Genomic DNA, 23,190 nt, shown 5'->3' on the forward strand with positions numbered 1-23,190 from the left:
AGGGACTTGCACCCAGGCAAGCCCTTAAGTACCCTGGGGAAAGGGTTGGGACGATTCAGGGGACCCTCCCAGGGAAGGGTCTGGACAATGGGGAGGTTACTCCCATATCCTTTGTCCAGTTTTGTGCCAGAGCGGGAGCCAACGGCTCCCAGGACTGGTTTGAACTGGACTATGCATGGGGACACCAAATATGCCCCTTAGGAAGACTGAGAGGCGTTGGCAAGCGCACCCACCCGGTCCCAATACACTAAATCCTGTCTGGAAGGTGGTTAGACCTCCCTGTGACTGGATGCCTATTGTTCTACCTTCCCCTGTTCGAAATTGGCTCAGCAGCAGGAGGGCAGAAATGTATCTCTGGTCGGCAGCAACCATTTTGTGCTGTCAGGGTCTGGAAGTCTGGTACCGGGGAAATGGAGAACCTAATGGAGGGCTCTTCCAGTGCTTGGAATCATACCTTCCACACCATTTACGGTGTGGGGGTATGATTCCAGCATGTTTGATACCAAACATGATAGGATTTGTTGCAGCCAGATTTGAGATGGTCATCGCGTAATTAGGCAGTACCCCTCTATATGGTATGGCTGCTTCACTGAAAACCCAGGAGAATGGACCCTGCAGGCTGTAGAGGTGCCTTGCTCATGCAGGGAGACCCTCTCACTTAGAACCAAGCACCCTGCCTTCAGGATTACAAAGGCCTGCTAAAGGGGTGACTTATAGGTTTTAAGTGCAGTGACACTAGATATAGGAATTCTATATCTTTCATACGTGGTGCTAGCACCAGCTTACACAGGCTGCAATAGCAGTCCTGTAGTTCCATTTTGAATGGTCTCCCATGGGTGGCATAATACATGCTTCAGCCCATGGGGGACCTCTGGGGCACCTATGCCCTGGGTACCTTAATATCATGTACTAGGGACTTATAAGTGTACCCCAGTATCCAATCTGGGATGTACCTAGGTATTTGTCACAACAATTTAAGGGAGAAAGCAGAGAGACTGGGGTCCTGATGAGCAGGATCCCAGTCAGACTAGTCCAAAAACAGCTTAGCACCAGGGAAAAGTGGGGGTAACCATGCAGAAGGATCCTACCTTCCTACAGCGAGGAAAAAGGATTCAGTGTCAGTTGACACTATGTTGTGATTGCACAGGCACAGCAGCGGCTCCACATGGACAGTGTAATCAAGAAGAGAACATATAATGTTGCTCTGCACTGCACACTGACATGTGACTTTTTCTCTTGGCCTACCCTGGTGCCCTACCTTGGTGCAAGCAGTCTCTGAAAGACTAGGGTCCGAAAAAGACTTCTACACACAATGTGTGGCATAGTTCCTCTGTCAGCTTTATTCAGGCACACCGTACTGATCTCATGAACACGTTTGTTTCCTGCACTGCCACTGCTGTGTGGGACTGGTATTTGGAGTCCAGTAGTAGTAGCCTGTGATCATATAGATCTGGCAGTCACTCCAAAAAGAACCAATGCAGTCAGAGGGAGCACACAATGCCAATCCTTATTGTACAGTAAGTGGCACATACTACATAGAGGCATAGGCTTGTGCAGTTGAGCTGGACATACATGTTAAAGGCTTACTGAATCTAACCAGAATCTAATTTGTGTTTTTCTTTAAGCCTCGCTACCTCTCAGCTGGGCGAGAAATAGCTGAGCAGCTGGATGGGTAAAAAAAAGAAGGTAAACAAGCTAGTCATATTAAACTCCATACAGTCTAAGACTGTAATTTAAGTTTAAAGAAGAGGCCCCTTGAAATATGAGGCCCTGGGACAGAGCTCACTTTGCTCATGTCTCAAAACGTCTCTGTGTGGTTGTTGACAAACGCACAACCAATGGTGCTTGTGATAGCATCTTTGTTGGCAATGACATTCACCACCAAAGCAGGCAAAGATGCCATTGAAGAGACAGTCACTGACAGAGGGCCATACAATGGAGTGGAAGTTGAAGTCGTTATTGAATCATTTGGTGATGAGGTAGTCTTCAACAGCATTCTCCAATATGATGTCACTGATGAAGATGTCAACAAGGGCCTCGATGACGGGGCTACAGACTTGAAGATGGGTGAGGACGTTGTTGACAATGATTTTGGCTAAAGCTTAGTCTTTTTGTGAGAAGAACACTGCTTAGACTTTCAAAGGTAGACGCTGGATAGAGTAGACATTTTGTCTAAGCCTGTAAGCCTAAGGCAATTTCAGGGAAAAACTTAGGGTTCAAGTCATGCCCCTTGTTGACCAATTTATTTTAGTATTCCATCATGCAAGCCAAGGAATATCCAGTACCGAAGGATGAGACAGAGTAGTGATCAAATTAAAAACACATAACTACTTATGTTGGCAAATAAAAAGCTGAATAGGTACAGAACGCTCTTTAACGGATCCAGAGCTCAATAAATATCCATCAACCTCTTGAACACTTTTTGAATGTTCTATAGAAATAGTTTGATTGTCATGACCCTTATCCCATTTCTTGTCCATGAGATGGCCAGTTGCCTCAGAATCAATCATTACTTCAGAAGAGGTGAGTGGCCAGATTCCCAATGGTTTAGTAGGTCAAAGAGGACAGGATCGAATCACATATCCCTTTTTGCTGCAATACAAAGACCAAGAGACCTCTTTCTTTGTCATTTGCCATTAGAGGGAGGAGCCTGAACAATACCCAGCTGATTAGGTTCCTCTTCTCCTTCTAAAGCTTCTTTAGTTTTATGTTGGTTGCTTTGAGAAATGATCGCACATGAAGTAAGTCCTTTTTTTCTTTCAGCTTTTCTCATAAAGAGAGTAAATTTGAGTTATTTCTGGCCAAATAACCTCAAGAGCTAATTCCTTGAATCCAGCAACATAAGTTAATATGATTTGAGAGTCTTGATAGAAATCTAAACAAGCATTTACAATGCAATGGTCTCGGCATCATTAAAGGTAGAGCTATTGGCATTGCTCATGACATTTCTTTTTTTCTTTAAATCATAAATAAATGGCATTGTCATTTACATTGCCAATACACAGCACTCTGCACTCAACAGCACACAGCACTCTGCACTCAACAGCACACAGCACTCTGCACTCAACAGCACACAGCACTCTGCACTCAACAGCACACTGCACTCAACAGCACTCTGCACTCAACAGTACTCTGCACTCAACAGTACTCTGCACTCAACAGTACTCTGCACTCTGCACTCAACAGCACACACCACTCTGCACTCAACAGCACACACTACTCTGCACTCAACAGCACTCACTACTCTGCACCTGCACTCACTGCTCTGCACACTCACTCTGCAGTCTGCACTCACTACTCTGCATTCTGCACTCACTACTCTGCATGCTGCACTCACTACTCTGCATGCTGCACTCACTACTCTGCACTCTGCACTCGCTACTCTGCACTCGCTACTCTGCACTCACTACTCTGCACTCTGCACTCACTACTCTGCACTCTGCACTCACTACTCTGCACTCTGCACTCACTACCCTGCACTCTGCACTCACTACTCTGCACTCACTACTCTGCACTCTGCACTCACTACCCTGCACTCACTACCCTGCACTCACTACCCTGCACTCACTACTCTGCATTCACTACTCTGCATTCACTACTCTGCACTCACTACTCTGCACTCTGCACTCACTACTCTGCACTTTGCACTCACTACTCTACACTCTGCACTCACTACTCTGCACTCACTACTCTGCACTCTACACTCACTACTCTGCACTCAATACTCTGCACTCACTACTCTGCACTCTGCACTCACTACTCTACACCCACTACTCTGCACTCTACACTCACTACTCTGCACTCACTACTCTGCACTCACTACTCTGCACTCTGCACTCACTACTCTGCACTCTACACTCACTACTTTGCACTCTACACTCACTACTCTGCACTCACTACTCTGCACTCACTACTCTGCACTCTGCACTCAATACTCTGCACTCTGCACTCACTACTCTGCACTCTGCACTCACTACTCTGCACTCTGCACTCACTACTCTGCACTCACTACTCTGCACTCTACACTCACTACTCTGCACTCTACACTCACTACTCTGCACTCTACACTCACTACTCTGCACTCTGCACTCCCTACTCTGCACTCTGCACTCACTACTCTGCACTCTGCACTCACTATTCTGCACTCTGCACTCACTACTCTGCACTCTGCACTCACCCCTCTGCACTCACTACCCTGCACTCACTACTCTGCACTCTACACTCACTACTCTGCACTCTGCACTCCCTACTCTGCACTCACTACTCTGCACTCACTACTCTGCACACTCACTCTGCACACTCACTCTGCACTCACTACTCTGCACTCACTACTCTACACTCACTACTCTGCACCCTCACTACTCTGCACACTCACTACTCTGCACACTCACCACTCTGCACACTCACCACTCTGCACACTCACCACTCTGCACACTCACCACTCTGCACACTCACCACTCTGCACACTCACTACTCTGCACACTCACTACTCTGCACTCACACTCTGCACTCACACTCTGCACTCACACTCTGCACACTCACTCTGCACACTCACTCTGCACACTCACTCTGCACTCACACTCTGCACTCACACTCTGCACTCTGCACTCACTACTCTGCACACTCACTCTGCACTCACAACTCTGCACTCACAACTCTGCACTCTGCACTCACACTATGCACACTCACTCTGCACTCACTACTTCACACTCTGCGCACTCTGCACTCGCACTCACCTTCTGCCTCACAGAGGGATGAAGTGAGCGCCGTTCTACTGGGCAGACCTGGGGTCGGGTGTGAGATTCTATAGCAAAGTGTTTAGAAATGAGGAAACACACGATTTAAAGCGTAGTTAATAAAATGGGGAATCAAATGGAGAGGAGCAGGCAAAATGGCAGTATTATTCACCTGTGCCTGACCTGGTGGGAGAAGAGAGTAAATGTCCTCCTGGGTGATCAGTTGCAGACTTGGTTAGAATGCCCTCGGCCCTCCTGAATGCTCGCTTCCAGGCCTAGCAGCTTTCATCCAGACTCTCACAACATGACCGCGCGGGAGATTCTGTCACACGTGTAGACCAAACCTGCTGCGGCAGCGGGAGCACATTGTTCTCGGACAAGTGGAACAGCTGGCGATTGGGCTACAGGCACAGCAGTGGCCTTTTATTTCGGTTTTAAACGTCTGAGGTTCTCACAGCAGCAGTCCTGTAACTCCCGAACCGAAAACCTCCTCCCTCGCAAACATCTTTAAGAGATTGCTTCTAATTTAAGCCAATCAAAGAGCATAATAAGCAATGCAGCTTGATGGAGCATTGGTAAAAACGAATAGCTTTTAGGTATATTGTATAGTTAATAACATATGGTTGGGATATGCTGGCATGAGTTAAGAACTCTGCAAGGTCTTGCCTGTGATTTTACGTTATCTCTAAGTTTGCATGTATTTACTGACAACGTTTTAAAATGACCGTCCGAGTTAGAAGGAGTAGTAATCACAAGCTGAGGATCAACGGGCGCGAAACAGCGTGGTGGGTGCGCACGAGACGCAGCGTGGGCGTGCACATCAGCTGAAGATCGCCGGAGAAGACACCGAGTCAGCCTGCTGCCGTGACTGACCCGCTGCGGAGGGAAAGAGCCCGGTGAGTGGGGGTAGAGAGGGGGCGGCAGAGAGGGAGTGGGCAGAGAGGGAGGGTGTGTGTGTGTGTGTGTGTGTGTGCTCGCGTGTGTGTCCGTGTGTGTGTGTCTGTGTGTTCGCGGCGCGTGCCTGCCTGCCTGTGTGTGTGCGCGTCCACAGACCCTGGTCGGCTCGTGCACCGCTCTATCTCCCTTGAGAGCGAACTCGATGACAATAGGTCTCAATGCTGAGACCTAAAAAGGCTTCTTACAACGTGTGCGAGTGATTGGGTCAGTCAAATATTGCTTGAATCTAAGAATGCCCTTATAATTGCCCAAAATAGGACTGTTATTAGTAATGTGGAGTGTTGCCGTCAGAAGAACGTTTACACTCACGTCACTGACAATATATTTTACCTTTGATCTGTGTTTTTTGGGATGTGACAAAATTGAAACGTAAATGGGCGCACAGGAAGATATGAACTCTTTCTTCTTATTAAAACTTACTACCTTCAGGTATGGACATAGGAGGGTGAAGTGACACCAAAGTCTAGGTGGCTAGGGTTTGAGTATGTACTCTTTGATTACCTTACTGCACAGCAGACAGACAATAAATCTATCATTTGGAACATGTGACTTGGTTAGGCGATACTGAGTGGGTATTAAGATCTGTCACAATGCAGCCTCAGAGTAGCGCTTGAACTGGATGTTAGATCAATATGTTGAGAGGGATACCCTTTCTTGGACGCAACACTGGCACCTCTCTTAGAAAAGAGATGAATAACTAGGTGACAAAGATTTTGATGCACAAAAAGACAAGGCATCAAAATCTCTGCCAGCCGCACCACCGAACTACAGTGGACCGTCCACCACTGTGTCCACTTCTCCTTCACCAAACCCACCATATGCCACCATGTCCACTGCTATCTTCGCAGAAGCTGGATAGAGGTCACCGAAGACCAGCCCACCACTGCCCTCAGCAAGACCCCACCACAAACATCCACGGCGCCAACACCTCACCACACAACCTCCACCGCTGGATCTACGACTGCGCCAACACACAGGCCCCCCACAAGAAACCTTCAGGCAAGCAGACCTCCCAGAATGCCAGCTGGTTCTCCTCCGCCCTCCGAGAGTCCAGGCGTACTAGCAGACAGCTCCAGAAAAGATGGAAGAGCAGAAAGATCAATGCTGCCCACGCAGCCTTAAAATCCGTCATCACAGCACACCACTGCCTCATCAGAACAGCAAAGAAAGCAGCCATCTAGAAAAGCATCTATGCCAATGCACACAACAGCAAAGAACTCTTCGCTGTGGTCAAGGAATTCGCCAAACCCAGCACAGGGACAACAGACATACCTCTGTCCCAATACCTCTGCGACCTCGCCACCTTCTCCCAGCGCAGAGCGATAATATGGCAGGCAGCAGCTTAGTGCAGCCTTCTCTTGCCAGGCTGCACATCTACTGCTGCTTTATTCATTCATGCTTGAGAGCTAAGTTCTTGAGTCTGAGGACAAAAAGCAAACCCTTTGAGCAAGTTACTTCTGGGGCAGGATCCTGCTTAAAGACCTTGGGGCTGCAGGGGTCAGCCTCTTTGGGCAAGCCAACACCACAAATCCCTCCCTACTACTTAACCATATTGACTTGTGTGTGTTTAATACTGCAATGCAAGTGTTGCAATGTTTTATTTTCTCTTATTCTGTGTTGCAGGCAGAGTTACAGGGTGATCTAAAAAACTTCATTGTGAAAAGCAACCACAAGTAAGAGCTCATAGTGCTTCATGCCAATACCCCGGGAGTCATTACGGCAGGGCCCTGGGATGAAAGCGACGGCGCCTTGTTATTCCGAAGATAATTGTCAACCACCGGGGCAGCCCTAAAACCTGAACCAGTGGCAAACAATACTGGAATCCTAACAAGGGTTCAAGTTGTCACAATACATGCCTTCAATTTTTAAAGACCTAAAAAAAACATTCTAATGTAAAAAATATATAAAGTTTTTATTAACAATAATAAATAATTCAGTCAAGTTTTTATTAACAATAATAAGTAATTCAAGCAAGATTGAATTATTTACTATTGTTAATAAAAACTTTTTCTATGAATGGTATACATTCACACATGGGCTTTTCTCTTTCTCTTTTCTTCTTTCTCTTCTGTTTCTTCAATTACATTTTTTTCTCTTATATCTTTTCATATTTTTCACACTATTATGTTTTTTTAAGCCTTTAATAATATGGATACATGTATTGTATCAACTTGAAGCCTTGTTATTCCTAAGGGCAGCTGCAAGCCTTAGGAATTGGGCACTTGCCTGGCAACGCTCCAATTCTGTGTGTGAGTTTTTGTCCCGAAGTATGAGGTCCAGAGGTAGGGTGAACCTCCGAGGAGGAAATCTTGCTGGAAGAATTATTAAATCAAAATTAAAAGGGGCTATTTTAACAGAAAAGGTACCCTAGAACATTTACATTATGTTGTCATAATAAGGAGGGGCATATAGGCAGGTACGATGATGATTACAGAAGCAGGGGCATAGCTGTCGTTAGGGCTAGGGACACTGCATGCCAATGAAGGCTGCCTTTCAGTAAAAGGGAGGAAGAGGGCACTTTTCCTTGTTAGCATAGGGTTAATGGCATCGCTGCTATGCCACTAGCTGGAGGAGAATGAGGCCGTGAGGTAAACTCACTTCACTGAAGCATATGCCAGACACGAATTGAAATACTGTGCAGCAACATCTTAAACCAAGCAATGCAGGATTCCTTCTCCTGATCACCAGAAACCCCTAGAATGTTGTCCGCTGTCAAACGCTGGAATTCCCTTGCAAAGCTTCTAAGCATTTCACGCCATGGAACATCTCTCCTGCAGGTAAGTATCAAACCACTGGCTATTGGAGAGCAAGTGATGACATCTGCCCCTCTCTTTGGTCACCTCGTGCATACCGTCTGTTCTAGAGTGCTTCGCGACTTTGTAGCTGGGTATGCGCTCTACACACATACATACAAACATAACATATAAGGCTACAATGCCAATGCGTAGTGCAAGTAAAACTCAGCGATCTTTAGCTTTTTCGATAACGTTGTTACAACAGAAAGTCACAGCCTTCATCAGCAGTGAACAATAGCTTACCAACTTCCTTGTTTCTGGAGTTCACGAAATCCAGCAGGGCCTCCAGGCAAGTGCAGACAGCTAGCTGCAGCAAAGGGTCCTTCTGTGATAAGGTAGAAATCAGATATTTTAAAAAGTCAGACTGTCTCGTGCAATTCTTGATTTCTGTCAGTCTCTTGCCGCCTGCCCTTCCCCCAAGAGGTCAGTATGCATCATAGCCTTAACACAGAACCTTCTTACTCTGCTGAGCAGGCTTGTACTGTATAGACTGACAAGGTGGAACAGCTGTTACTGGAGCACTTTGGAAATCAGCATCCCAGTGTAACCCCGTTTACTATCACAGCGTACACACTGTGAACACTCCAGAGAGACCTGGTGGTTCCGTATGCACTTTACAAGTACGCTTGCATGAAAGAAAGTCAAACCAATCACTAAGAAGTGCAGCTCACAGGTGTGCCCCCACATCTGCATCTGCCACTGTATGCCGGCTTCTAATGACCCTCGAGGTCCCAGGGCTGCTCTCAACTGCCCAAGGTAATTGGGTATCATTTGGTATAGTGCCTCAACAGTGCTCCAACACCCATGTTGTATGGTTCATATATTGTGACGCATGCACTGAGAGTTGGTCAAAGCAGCACTAAGTGACCAACGCCAGCCTTCACTACAAGGAATGGTTACTTGCTGAGCAGGTTTAAGTAAGATGTGTGCTTAGGACAGGTCTCTGTTCACCAGCTCTGAATGTCTAAACCCTTAGGATGGGCTGTGAAGCCTACCTCTTCAATGTCATCAACTCTATTGTGCTCCTGAAACTCTGATCAAATCAGACCCACTGTACATTTGGGGCGAATAGATATGATGGGACAGTCAGGACTGACTCATATGGTCTGTATATTAACCCCAGCCTTGTAAGTCCTGTCTGCTGCACATTTCTGTCTCAGTTTCAGGATGAATGAAGAATGTATTTATCAGCAATTACAATTCTCCAGCAGTTCTGTCTTTCATACATTCACATGCTTGAATTAATTACCATCAACAGGATTGGAAAAATAATTAGTGTTTACATAGTAGTAAACCTACAGAACAAGTTACTTACCTTTGGCAATGATATATCTGTAATAAAAATAGGTTAGTTATAGATTCCTTACCTTAGAATTATCCCCAGGCGTCAGACTGGATCTGGAAAGTTTTTCGTCAGCAGTACCCCTGCGCGTCGAAAGGTGGAGTCAGTCGGCTTAGCGTTCGTCATTGGCATCGTGGTCACGGAATGATGTTGCGGTAGCTACTTAGACGCCGCCTTCGCACGTTGACATCAGTTCTGTACATAACATTTCACGCCAGAAGCGCAGAGCCATGCAAGACACTGACCACTGGTGCACAAAACTAGGGCCCTGAAAGGAAGTCCTTAACCCTGGAAGTCAGTTCGCAGAACGGGGAGGATGGGTGGGGCGCCAAGGAATATATAACTAACCTATGTTTCTTACAGATATATTGTTACAGAAGGTAAGTAACTTCTTCATCTGAAAGAAACAGTTAGTTATAGATTCCTTACCTTAGAATAGATACCCCACCAATACCAACCCTGGAGGTGAGTCTGCGAAACAAGTTCACACCAGAAATTCCTGGAGAACAGAACGGCCAAAGAAGCCGTCTCTCCGGACTTGGCTGTCCAGGCAGTAGTGTCTTGTGAACGTGTGCAGTGATGCCCATGTAGCTGCGTGACAGATGTCATTAAGGGGGACTCCACGTCCAATGCAATGGTAGCTGCTGTAGCCCTGGTGGAATGGACACGCAAAACCCACTGGTGGCTCCTTCTTTGCCAAGGAATAACAAGCTTTGATGCACAAAAATACCCAACTAGAAATGGTCTGTTTGTGCACGGTCTGACCTTTTTTGGCACCCACGTAGCCAACGAAGAGCTGGTCATCCACCCAGAATTGTTTTGTGCGATCCAAGTAAAAGGAAAGGGCAAGGATGCAGAGGTGGAAAGAAGGTGGGCAAAGTGATGGTCTGTCCAATATGGAAAGAAGTAATCACTTTGGGAAGGAAAGAAGGGCAAATTCTAAGGACAACCTTGTCTGGAAGAACAGTCAGCGAAGGAGGTTTAAAAGAAAGAGCTTGGAGCTCACTCACCCTGAACGCAGAGGCGATGTCCACCAGAAAGGCAGTTTTCAAAGTCAGAAGCCTGAGAGGACAGTTATATAGCGGCTCAAAGAGAGCACACATAAGGTAAGTAAGAACCAAGTTCAAGTCCCACTGAGGCATTATGAATGGACCAGGAGGAAAAAGATAAGTATTGCCCATGAAAAAGCGATTTACAACAGGGGACTTGAAAAGAGTAGGCTGATCAGAAAGCCTAAGAAAGGCCGAAATGGCCAAGATGTAGCCATTAAGATTCACCAGAGCAGAGCCCTGCTGGGCCAAAGAAAGAAGGAACAAAAGAACCTCAGAAAGATGGGCAGAAAGGGGATCCACAGCTTTTGCTGTGCACCATGCCACAAATGTGTTCCATCTACAGGAGTATACCGTCTTAGTGGAGGGACATCTGGCTGCCAAGATAACATCACAGACTTCAGGAGGCAGGTCAAACGACGTCAATTGCCGCTGCTCAATCTCCACGCAAGGAGGTGGAGGCTGGAGAGGGTTGGGTGGAGGACCGCCCCCTGCTGCTGCGACAGAAGATCCTCCAGAAGAGGCAGTCTGATTGGAGGATTGATGGCCAAGTGTAGCAGCTCAGGATACCAGACTCTTCGTGCCCAATTCGAAGCCACAAGAATGACTTGGGCCCGGTCACGCTTGATCTTCTTCAGCACTCTGGGCAGAAGTGGTATAGGTTGAAATGCATATAGAAGACCGCAACTCCACTCGCAACGAAAAGTGCAGCCTAGCGAGAGCTGCCTTGGAAATTCCAACGTGCAGAATTGCTAACATTGCGCATTCTCTTCGGTGGCAAATATATCTAACCAAGGCTCTCCCCACTATTGAGAGAGGCCTTGCACCACGTCCGAGTGAAGACGACATTTGTGATCCATCATGCACATGCGGCTGAGATTGTCCGCCCTGGCGTTCAGTGAACCTACCAGGTGTTGAACCACCAAGGATATGCCCTGATGTTCCAGCCATGTCCAGAGGCGGAGGGCCTCTTGACATAGGGTCCAGGACCATACCTCACCTTGTTTGTTGCAGTACCACATGGCGGTGGTGTTGTCCGTGAACACATGCACTACTCCCCGGACAGAGGGAATCAATGCTTTGAGTGCAAAACGAATTGCCCAAAGCTCCAGAAGGTTGATGTGGATCCCGGACTATGCTGGAGACCAGAGGCCTCTGATCTACGTTTCCCCCATGTGGCCGCCCCATCCCAGTAGTGATGCATCAGTCGCTACTCTGAACTCTGATTTGGGGAAGGGAGAGGGATCTGCCGTCGACCCAATCCTGGTTTGTTAACCACCACTGCAATTGGTGTGCAGTGCCCTCCGAGATCTGAACCCAATCGTGCAGGTTCCCCTGATGTTGTGCCCAGTCTCCAGGGTCGAGGTCCATCTTTCATGCTTATCATTTGATACCCAGGTCCTCTGACTGTTTTGGGTGATACCCCATTTTTTAATGGTTCCAGGGTCGAGGTCAACAGAATCTGAACTAGCGTCAACATTTTGAACTTCACCTTCAGCACTAAGCAGTTGACGTTCCTGAGATCCAAGATAGGATGTAGGCCTTTGTCCTTCTTAGGCATCAGAAAGTAGTGGGAATAGCAACCACGACCTACTTCTCGAACAGGAACTCGCTCGATGGCTCCCTTGGCCAAGAGTGCCGAAAGTTCCTGTTTGAGAAGGGGCAAATGATCTTCCAACATGCAATGGTACTGAGGTGGCAATTGATGGAGGGGTAGACTCGAAGGGGAGGGAGTAGCCACTTCGGACTATTTGCAAAACCCACCTGTCTGACGTGATGGTGCACCAGTGGGGGAGGTGATGGCGAATCCTGACACCCACTGGCGATTGGTGGCCCTGAAAGGTCGCACGAGGCGGGTTTGTGGGCTGCAGCAGAGGGGGTGATGGACTGACCCACCCGCTAGCTCCCAGAACCACGGCAGTGGTTCCCATGTCCCTGACCATGCAGGGGCTTGACAGCTTGCGCTGGGCTGTGGCTCTGGGCGGGACGTGGCTGGGCACCCCTTCCTTAGCCAAGAAAGGGAATACGAGTGGATCTCGTCAAAGGGAAGACGCCCAGTCCAGATGGCCTGCCACTGTCTTTCTACTGCATGTTTCAAATGCAGCTCCGACCGCACCTGTAAGAGTCCTTCACTGATACTGATGGGCTGTCGTCCGATATGGGTATGGCAGAGATAGCGCTTATCCCTAAACCGGGAAAGGACCTCTCACACTGTGCATCTACCGCCCCATAGCCCTGTTAAACACTGACCTCAAAATTTACACTAAGATGCTGGCGAATTGCCTGGCCCCCCACATGCCGGGGCTAGTGGACCCGGATCAGGTTGGCTTCATCCGCAATCAGCAGGGGGGCGGATAACGTGCGTAGAATTACACACTTGGTGGGGTAGCCCACCACTGGAATATACCGGCCTCCCTCCCATCGCTAGATGCAGAGAAGGCATTCGACCGGGTGGATTGGGTTTTCCTGCGAGCGGTTTTACATAAGATAGGGCTCGGCCCAAACATGATCGCCAGGGTCATGGCACCGTAACTCGCCTGCAGGCCAGGATTAAGGTAAATAGGCGTCTCACGGCACCCTTTCCCATTCATAGGGGTACTCAGCAGGGGTGTCCCTTTCACCATTGTTGTTTGCCCTGGTAGTTGAACCCCTAGCAAAATTGATACAGCAGGCAACAGACATTCATGGTATCCGTCTTGGAGGACGTGAAAATAAGGTAGCACTTTTTGCAGATGACCTTATCCTCACCTTGACACGCCCTCTGGTGTCCCTCCCAGCTCTCCACTCTCTATTGCGGCTCTTCGAGCGGGCCTCCGGCCTTAAAATTAATCATGACAAATCTTGGGCCCTGAATCTCACCATCCCAAAGGAGGAGATTCCTGTACTTGGGAAGCTTGCGCTGTATCAATGGGCCTCCAACTACATTCACTACCTTGGCTTCCAGCTGACTCCCTCTCTAGACACGTGGACGCAAGTAAACTGGCGGGAGTGTCGGAAGGCAGTCCTGGAAGATCTACGGCGATGGAAACCCCTAGCGATCTCATGGCTGGGCAGGCTCAACGCCATCAAGATGTCGATCCTCCCTAAAATGTTATACTTATTTCAATGTCTCCCCACACCTATCCCCTTGCATCATATACAAGGTCTCCAACGAGACCTTACGGCCTTCATTTGGGGCGGACGTTGTCCACGCTTTTCGCAGAAGCTTCTTATGTCACCATGTGATAGGGGGGGGGGGCTGGCTTGTCCCAACTTAGTGGATTACTACTGGGCTTCGCAACTCCGTTTTGTGGTGGAATGGACGGCGACGGAGAGTGAGAAGGTGTGGTCACATATGGATCGGGTGGTGATGGGGCGCACCATCTGGGACCTCACATGGCTTCATCAGACGGCGCATTCTAGGAGTGCGTATGTAGCTGTGCCCACTAGAACGGTGCTGGATGTATGGGACAAGGTGGCGTAGCGCAGAGGTCTTACGACGTTTCCTTCCCCACACACCCCTCTGGAGGGGAATCCGCTCTTCCTGCGGCTCATCGTACGAGCGCCTCTGCAGCCTGGGTGAAAGGAGGATGCAGGGAGGTATGTGACTTGTGCAGGGGGGAGTGTTTAAGACCTTTGCACAATGTAGGGAGGAGTTCCGTGTCTCACCGGAGGCGAGACTGCAATACGCTCAGCTGAGGCACTGGGCTTCTGGGACCGAGATGCAGCAGGCAGCTACCCGCGCCTTCACCCCTTTGAGCGGCTGGTTTGCTCCTTTGATGAATCCAATGGACTGATATCCCGGATCTATCAGATTCTGCAGCACCCTCCAGTAGTGCCCTCTCACCCATATCAAAGACAATGGCAATCAACATCTACAACGGACATTACGCCTGCACAGTGGAACCGGCTGTGGCAAGATATCCCCAAAATCTATTGCAGTATCCCACAGCGGGAGAATGTATATAACGTTATGACCCAATGGTATTATACTCCACTGCAGGTGCATAGGATGTTTCCTGCTTCTTCTCCCTTGTGTAGGAGGTGTATGACTGCGTCTGGGGACTTCATAGATGTGTGGTGGGCGTGCTCAGTGTTGAACATGTTCTGGAAGGAGGTCCTTAGTCACATTAGGGGGGTGTTGGGATTCCCTCTGAGGCCACAAACACGATCCTTTTGGGCATCAAACCCGCCGGCCTGAAAGCACTCACTCGGAGTGACTGGATTCTGGCGCTCCACATGCTAGGGGCGGATAACAGCTTATAGCCTTGTATTGGAAACGAACTGAGGCTCCTCCAGTTGCCGCTTGGTTTCTGCGCTTATGGCATGTCATAGCTATGGAGCTTTTCACACCGGGGCTGCAAGCAAGCGATACCCGCTTTAAGGCTGTTTGGCAACCTCTGATTAAATATCTCTGCATGGTCCAAGGGGACCCTGCAGCGTTGGGCCGAAGCCGCCTGCATCTAAGGATCCAGGCCCCGAGCCCAGTCTGCATGCCAGAAGCCTCAAAGATGGCATGCATCACTTCGTAAAATTGGCAAAGCTGGGCAGGGGTCGATCCGGGTCCCGGGAAAGGAGGGAAACTCAGAATTGACCCTTCGGGCTCCGCGCACAGGGGGCGGGAGGGGCACCACCCTCATTCCTCGTCACGTCGGCCGACCGAAGGGGAGAAGTCAAAGAGCGACGATGCTTCTTCAACTTCTTTTTGTGCTTCGACTTACCTGAGGAGTGCAAAAACTTGGAAGAAGACTGGAGGTGAAGGCTTCGCGACCAGTCTCTCGATCTCCCACACGACCGGAACCTCGAACGGCGCGGGCTGACTGCAGGGTCTCAAGAAGCTTTTGGGACCGATCCCACAAAGACTTCGGATTCATGGTCCGGCAGTTGGAATACAACTTGGGATCGTGGTCGAGCTCCAGGCAAAACAGGCATACGCTGTGCGGATCCAACACCGACATCAGTCAGAAACAGGAACCACAGGCCTTGAAACCGGGCATCCCTCGTGCACCAGGAGTCAAAAGGCTCAGCAAAAACGGTGTCGACAAAAGTCGTGAAAAAGCTTGTCAAAAAATGACTGGAGGTACCGCTCTCTCCGGATCTGCGCTGGCTAACGCGGAAAAAGAAAGAACTGACATCAGCGCGCGAGGGTGGCGTCTAAGTAGCTACTGCGACGTGATCCTGGCGACCACGACGCCAACGACGAACGTGGAGCCGACCGATGCCAACTTTCGATGCGCAGGGGCACTGCTCAGGAACAAATTTCCGGATCCAGTCTGACACCTGGGGGTAATTCTAAGGTAAGGAATCTATAACTAACTGTTTCTTTCAGATATCTAAATTGACATTGACACATTCCTATGCTATTTGTAGTCAAGTCCTCTTATTAAGTGACCCAATCTGCATCCACTAATGAGGACGACCATGGAGCTCTCCTCTCAAGAGAGGTTCCACTGCTCAGATTTGCAGAATTCATTAAGAGTAAATAACCTTTAGTCTCATAGAAGGAGAGGCGTGTGGTTCACATGTGAAACTATGAAAGATACCAACACAGGCAACTTAACCTTTTCTGCTCCACTACAGTAGCTTTCATAGATTCACATGCTTAAATTAAGACAAGCAAACAGGTACCACGCAAAAAGCGGTAGGAAGCAATAAGACTCACATTATGTGAACAGGTTTCAAAGACTCGTTTGTCCCACTGGCAACTCTGGAATGGTCTGTTCATCAAAGTAGTAATGCTTGATAAAGGCATAAGTAACTCTCCAAGTTACCGTTCTGCAAATCAGAAACGTTTTAAGGCATGGGCAGAGTAGGCTCTGGCCCAGAGCCCCAGCCTTTCAGGGTTCCCAACAGGGGCCCCCAAAATATGTTTTGTCTAGGGCACCCAAAACCCTCAAGATGTCCCTGTTGAAAATCTCTCTCAAGAGCACGTTGTATGTGTCAGTTGAAGTTCCCATGACTCTGGTACAACAGCGAGTTCAGACCCACACAGAAAGCGGTTTGCCCACCTCAGGTGGCAAGTAGCACTCATTTAGATAGAGTTTGCTTTGCATTGCCTTTACCCTTATTTGCATGGCAAAAGTCAATAAAAGGAGGTCGGAATGATGAACATCTTTAATAGTTTTTAAGTAGAATTTCAAACAGCTTTTGATGTTGATTGATTATAGAGATCTTCAGTCTGCAGTAATTAGTAGTAGTTGCCTGTGGCAAGACTGTAGGTAGATTGGTCCTTTAATTCAAAGGAAATTAAGACTTTTTATGAACCAATCTTGGATTTGCTCAGAGGAACATTATGTCCCTGAAGAAAGCTATATTCCACTTCTGGTGTTGTAGGGAAGCCCACATGATGATTTAAAAAGTGCTTCAATTAGAGCTGTTAGCACTATGTTAAGCTTCCATGATGGGCAGAGAGAGTCTTGCTGCTGGTGGAAATGATGGATAAGCGTAACCTCATGGACACTTTAACTAGTCTGGAAGAGAAGATGGAATATTCTGTTTCTGCAAGTATCCTAGGATAGCAGCCAGATGAATTCTGATAGACGGATATTTGATTCCAACTCTGGCTAGATGGAGAACATAGGGCACAATATAATATAGAGACAAAGGGGGTGGTGCCTGCTATTTCGAAAACTCATTGCAAGAGTAAACAAAGTAGAAGGAGCCCAGATTACCTGAATTAATCTTCTGGCAGGTCTACAGATTCAAATTCCTGATCAGCCAGACCATCAATTGTGGGTACTGGTGTTGCCTGAAGAGAACTTAGCCCATGTTCTCGAAAGACAGATAACGATCAGGTTTACACGGTATCAGTGTTTCTATTGGCATTTTCTATGGCTCTGAGAAACAAGTATTGTTTGGCTGAAGCAATCGCTATTAGGATCATCATTCAAGATTCTCACTTTATTTTTAGCGTCTCTGGATCATCTGAATTTGGAGAAAGGTGTAAATATATTTTCTAAATTAGTTTATAAAAAGGCCCTCTCCATGAAACCCCAGGCATCATTGTGAGCAAAAACAAAAAAGTTTACATCAGTGGCAAAAAGAGCCCACTGTAAGGGTCTTGAGCACTGACATATAAGGGACGTTTTTTCATTATTCTCTAATTCGTGATTGAAGGATTGTTGTACGCTCAAGGCACTCACACAGACATTGTAGATCCCTGGCATATTTGGCTGAAATATACTGTTCAATTATAGGGCTCAGTAACTTAGTGTCAAGCATGGGTCTTTTGGCCAATGCTTGCAGTGTCGCCTTTGTTTGAGAAAAAAATCCTCTTCTCGCCAAAGGCTTTGCCAGACACCAGGTTGGAACAAGAAGTCTAGCAATGCTCCAGAAAATAATTCAGCATGAAGGGAAAATACTAGAGACCAGAAAAACCCTTCTGTCTGCCCAGGCCAAGTAGCGAGGCAATGAGGAGTGCAGAACCAACGGTCCACGAGGTCCAGTGAGCCAACAATCCTGCGGTCCTTACATTGGGAAGAAGTAAAAAAAAAAGTAAGATATAACATTTGCCCTAAATAACCTCCTAAAATTGTCTACATTTATAGAGCTGTCAAAATGATCAGGGAGTGGTACATTTTCTCCCCACCTTCTTTACAATATCTAGCAGGTGATAAATTTCAATATGGTCACCAGTGAGAACACCGCTGCATCTTCTCAGATGGAACAGTCGATGCGACCCGAAAATGTAGAAAGAAGACGCATGTTGGCTGAGGAAAGAGGCAGGACCCGTGTGCGGCCATGGGGTGCGGAGAAATTCCTCACACTCAGCCTCCCTTCAAGAGTTCCAGCTTTATGTTTTTGTTAATGGATCAATTCTGTTTATTAAAGTCACAGTAAGTGGTGCATATACACATCTAGGTGGCTACAACCCAGGGGTCCGGCAGCATACAATAAAACATACAACTCGATGAATACACAGCTGTCTGCCTTCAACGCTGGGGCCAGCTGCGTTACTGAGGCAATTTTAATATAGTAAATACAATAATACCCAAACAAACCACCCCCCACCATCCAAAATTTCTTTGTCAGATACTGCAAAGTGGTCTAACGTAAAAGTGTGTTGAGGGAAGGGGAGAAGATTTAAGCAGTCATGAGATCGGGATACTAGTTTGGGCCAGGATTATCGTTAGGTTTGGTTGGTGTTAGCAAGCAGAGAAGTTTAAGGTAGGAAAGACATGTTAATTCGCTGAATTTGGATGGGAGTATGTGAATGAATGACACCCTAAGTCTGGATGAGAGTTGCCCATTTGGTTAACAGTTAGGGCCAATTTTTCCATTACCAAAATGAACTATAATTTGTGAATCCAGGCAGAATAATCCGGGATCTCCAGTGCCCCAGAGGTGCGAGAATCACCTGGTGTACTGCACTTAGTACCATGGCCATTGTCTTTTCTCGGGTAGAGCAAAGCGGATATGTCTGGGGAGTGGGAAGTCCCAGAATGGTGTAGGCTGGAAACCTTGGAATCGAGGTATCAAAGGCTTCGTCTATATCATTAAGCATACACTCCAAGTAGTTGGCTAGTTTCAGACAATGCTATTGAAGGTGTTGTAACATGCCTGTACCCCTACAGCCCCTCTAGAACTCCTTTGAGCCTTCATGGTTCCAAGCCTGGAGCGTGCTGGAGTCCGGTACCAATAGGACCGTATCTGGGCTCCCAGAAGCGCCATGCACCACATTAAGACGCAGAGGTTGAGTGCACGGTAACCAGGCAAGTGAGCATTTTTGCGGGGAGGACAAGGCTAGTGCCGCTGTACCTCCCGTTGTGCGGAGGCGGCCGGCCTTAGGCCAGTGCAGCTTGTGCAATGGAAAGGACCGCTCCACCTCACTCCTGAATCTGTGCTTCATTCTGCTCCCCTTTGCTTCATTTACCCGAACGTCCTCCGACTCCTGTTTGGGGGGGAAGAGATTGTGCATCTGTTCATAGCTGGAAGCAAGACCAGCAATGCAATCAGCCACAAGGCAGCAAGGAACTTAGCCTATAAAACAACAAGGAACTTAAAGGAAGGAAATTAAAAGGATGAAACAAGGGGAATAGGATTAACAAAGGCAGGACAGGGCTGTGTGATTTGGCAAAGGGAAGGGGGGCGGAGGTCACAGTTCCACCTCCTTCCCTCCTTCTTCAGTTAAACCAGATTCCGTCCCAGCCCAATCCCTTGGGAAAGAAGCAGTTCAAGCCAGCCAACACCGGACGTCGTGAGTGCGGCAGCCGCTACTCGGCGGCCGCAGAGAGCAGCACCAGGAGGACTACAGAGGTGGCCCGAAGGTAGCTCGGATGCAGCCTGTGGTACACTTGGTGGCCCCACTCACCATCACTTCTACCCAGCCTGGCAGTCTGTCATGCTGGGAAAAAAAACGTTCAAACCGAAAGGTAGCATAGTGTTCATCAGAAGGACATCAAAAGCCCCATGGCTACCCAAGTAGGGGGTAATCCGGGATTCCAGCTGAGTGGGCGCCGGGGGGTGCAGCGCAAGGTGCAAACCCACGTGAACTCCATCCACTCAACCAAGCAAATCATGCGTTTCAGAAAAGAGAGGGGTCTGACGGCTCCACTCAAGAAAAGGAAGCAGAGGGTCGACTGTTTGAAACCCATAGAAGTATCTGACCAGATACTCTTCTTAACATCGGATACATTCCCGAGCAGCTCGGCGACCAATTCAAATTCATACAACCTGGAAATTAGCATTATGGGTCCCAAAACCACCCTATCCCAACCAAACATTACATCTAAATTTGCCTATCTCAAAAATGCGGACTCTGCTATCTTTTCTAGTAATGCGAGGATTAAGGGTCTCCCCATCCCCCTGAGGCCAATAGTGATTATCAACAAGGAGGGCTTCAAACTTCATCTCCTAACTCGGCAACTCACCTGCATACAAGTGAACTCCTAGGGCCCACTGAGCTAGACGGGGGTTTGCTCTATGAAGGTTTGAGGGTGCCCCCCCCCCCCCCCCCCGGTTAGACTGGGGGCCCAAACCACCGACCGCACCCCAAATCTAGGGGCACAGCACGATTAGCCCAAGAAGAACACAAACTTATAAATAATTTGGTCAGTAACGCTACTCTCACTAATTTGCCAGAATAGAACCCTGCGCAGCCCCTACTTAACTCGCTTACATGTAGAGATGATCCACACCACCTATCTTTCAGCCTGGACGATGAAGCAGAAGTAAAGAAGTGAGCAGTCCACCGTGAGAAAGAAAGCTTTGCTACAACAATTGAGAAACCAAAGGAACCAATAGTGCAATCACCACTGCTCAGGGATGCCGTGAATAAGCCTGACATAAGAACTTCTAAGGGACAAGGATGACTTAAACTATCTCCCTATGAAGAGACCTCTCCGAACATGAAAATGACCCTTATACTGACCTTTTCTCATCTTCAGTCTAAGGAATGGTTAATTATGTTTCCATCCTACAGAAAATAAGTTCTCCACAATACCGCTCCCCCACCTACTAAGAGTCGGCATGGTCCACAGCCATGGACATCTTACAGAGTTCGGTGGATGGATGCCATGTCGTTTCAAGCCAACAAAAAGGATATACAAATAAGCCCACTAAACACCATGGCCGTATACGTTGCCGGTATAGACAAAAATATCACAAATTTAAACAATCTGACGGGCCCAGGGGGATACCAATCACCCACGTCAAAGCTGCAACTGCTCGCCAATCTTAGGCAAATTAAGTGCAGTCCCGGAGGTGAGGACTAAGCTTGAGCTATAATCACACAGCACCTTCCAATAGATGTCCACTTTACATTAGACAAAGTCATCTGTGCTATAAACGCAAGTGTGGGCGGTAAAGCCTGGATGGAGTCCCTGTTGGCCTATATACATCTAATCTACCTCTCTGGGGCCCATTACTAACCCTAGTTCTGACTGCTTGCTAACCTCGGTTTTATTCCATCATGGTCTGAATCAATCCTGATGCCAATTTTTAAAAAGGGAGATTGGAACAACCCCATGTGCGACAGACCAATATCTTTATTAGATTCTTTTTTCAAAGTAGCTGGCCATATTGTACTTAGATTGCAGACATGGGCCGAAGATGCTGGCATGATCACTGCAATATGATTTCCGACAGGAACTAGGCACGATAGAGCAGGGGCTAAATCTAAATCGTTTGCTTGGCACGTATACACGTTCCAAGCAGGGGAAGTTATTACTGGCATTCATAGATCTTAGCTCCGCGTTCGACTGTGTCAAACATGACAAACTCTGGAGAATCCCAGGGGAAAAGGGAGTGGACACACCGCTCATAAACTTAATGAGACAGTTACACGGAGATGCTCATGCCAGGGTTCGCTATGGGATCTCTCAAGAGTGCTCTGTTAAGTTTCCCATAAGGAAAGGGGTAAGACAAGGATGTGTTCTTGCCCCTTTCCTTTTTACTGTATATATTAATGGATTAGGCCAAGTCTGAGTTAACCAATGCACATGTGACGACACGTCCTTACAGTCAGCAATGCATACTCTTTTATTCTGTAAATTTTATACTGTTTCCAGAAAAAGATGGATTGTACCCATTTTAAAGTTTTTAGGGCTGAGACAATGTCGCCCAGCCTTTTTTAACGTTACAACTAATACAATACGAATTGTTCACTTGCCCTTTCGTAATGTACTTGAAATGTGTGATTAGATCTTGGAAAACAATGTGAAACATGAACCTGGCTTTTAACATGTGATATTCACACTAGTTTAAACAATTTTTTATGATTATGTTTTTAAGGTGTGCAATATTATGTGATATAATGTGTTTTTATGATTTATATTCCTAAATCGAATAAAGCTTATTTTGAATTGAATTGAAGCTTGTGGGGGATCTAAAGGAACTAACCAACGTAAAGCCTCCCATCCCAAGTAGAAGAGAATGAACTGCGCCCGAAAATCCAACAAACAACTCACAAGAGGTGCCATCACACGGGGTAGGCGGGCTTTCAATGTTGAGCCATCGCAGATCCTGGCCAAGACACTCGGCTGAGCTGAAAGTAACTGTTTGAAAGGGACCACTGTAGCCGTAAACATTGCGTCTATTCCCATACCTTCACACTGTCAAAATATGGAGGAGGCAGATTGCAAAGGCAAACAAGCAAAAAGGAGAATAGGCAAAAATAAAATCAGTCCCACAACGCAAAATTTGGTGCACTGTCCACTATTTAATTCACGAATCCAGGAAGATTTGCCTGGACACAAGGACCAAATCTGGCTTAGCGGGTCAGCAAATGTGATTGATGACCCAACCTTAACTGCTAATCAGGCCAAAAAGCAATCATACCCCCGACTGAGGTGAGGGCCATAGCAGCTGGCACAGACTCCGCCACTATAGCATTG

At 47.6% G+C, this 23,190-nt stretch overlaps 1 protein-coding gene across 1 annotated transcript in view; it reads right to left on the bottom strand.

Annotated features, from left to right (window-relative positions):
- MEI1 (meiotic double-stranded break formation protein 1) overlaps positions 1-23,190 on the bottom strand; it is a 3,731,473-nt gene that overhangs the window by 572,296 nt on the left and 3,135,987 nt on the right. The window contains exon 27 of the mRNA XM_086963480.1: positions 8,732-8,813. Coding sequence (XP_086819606.1) covers positions 8,732-8,813 — 82 coding nt within the window. The remainder of the gene's footprint in view (positions 1-8,731; positions 8,814-23,190) is intronic.

The sequence above is a fragment of the Lissotriton vulgaris genome, chromosome 1_1 (assembly GCF_964263255.1).
Source record: "Lissotriton vulgaris chromosome 1_1, aLisVul1.2, whole genome shotgun sequence".
NCBI classification, from domain to species: Eukaryota; Metazoa; Chordata; class Amphibia; order Caudata; family Salamandridae; genus Lissotriton; species Lissotriton vulgaris.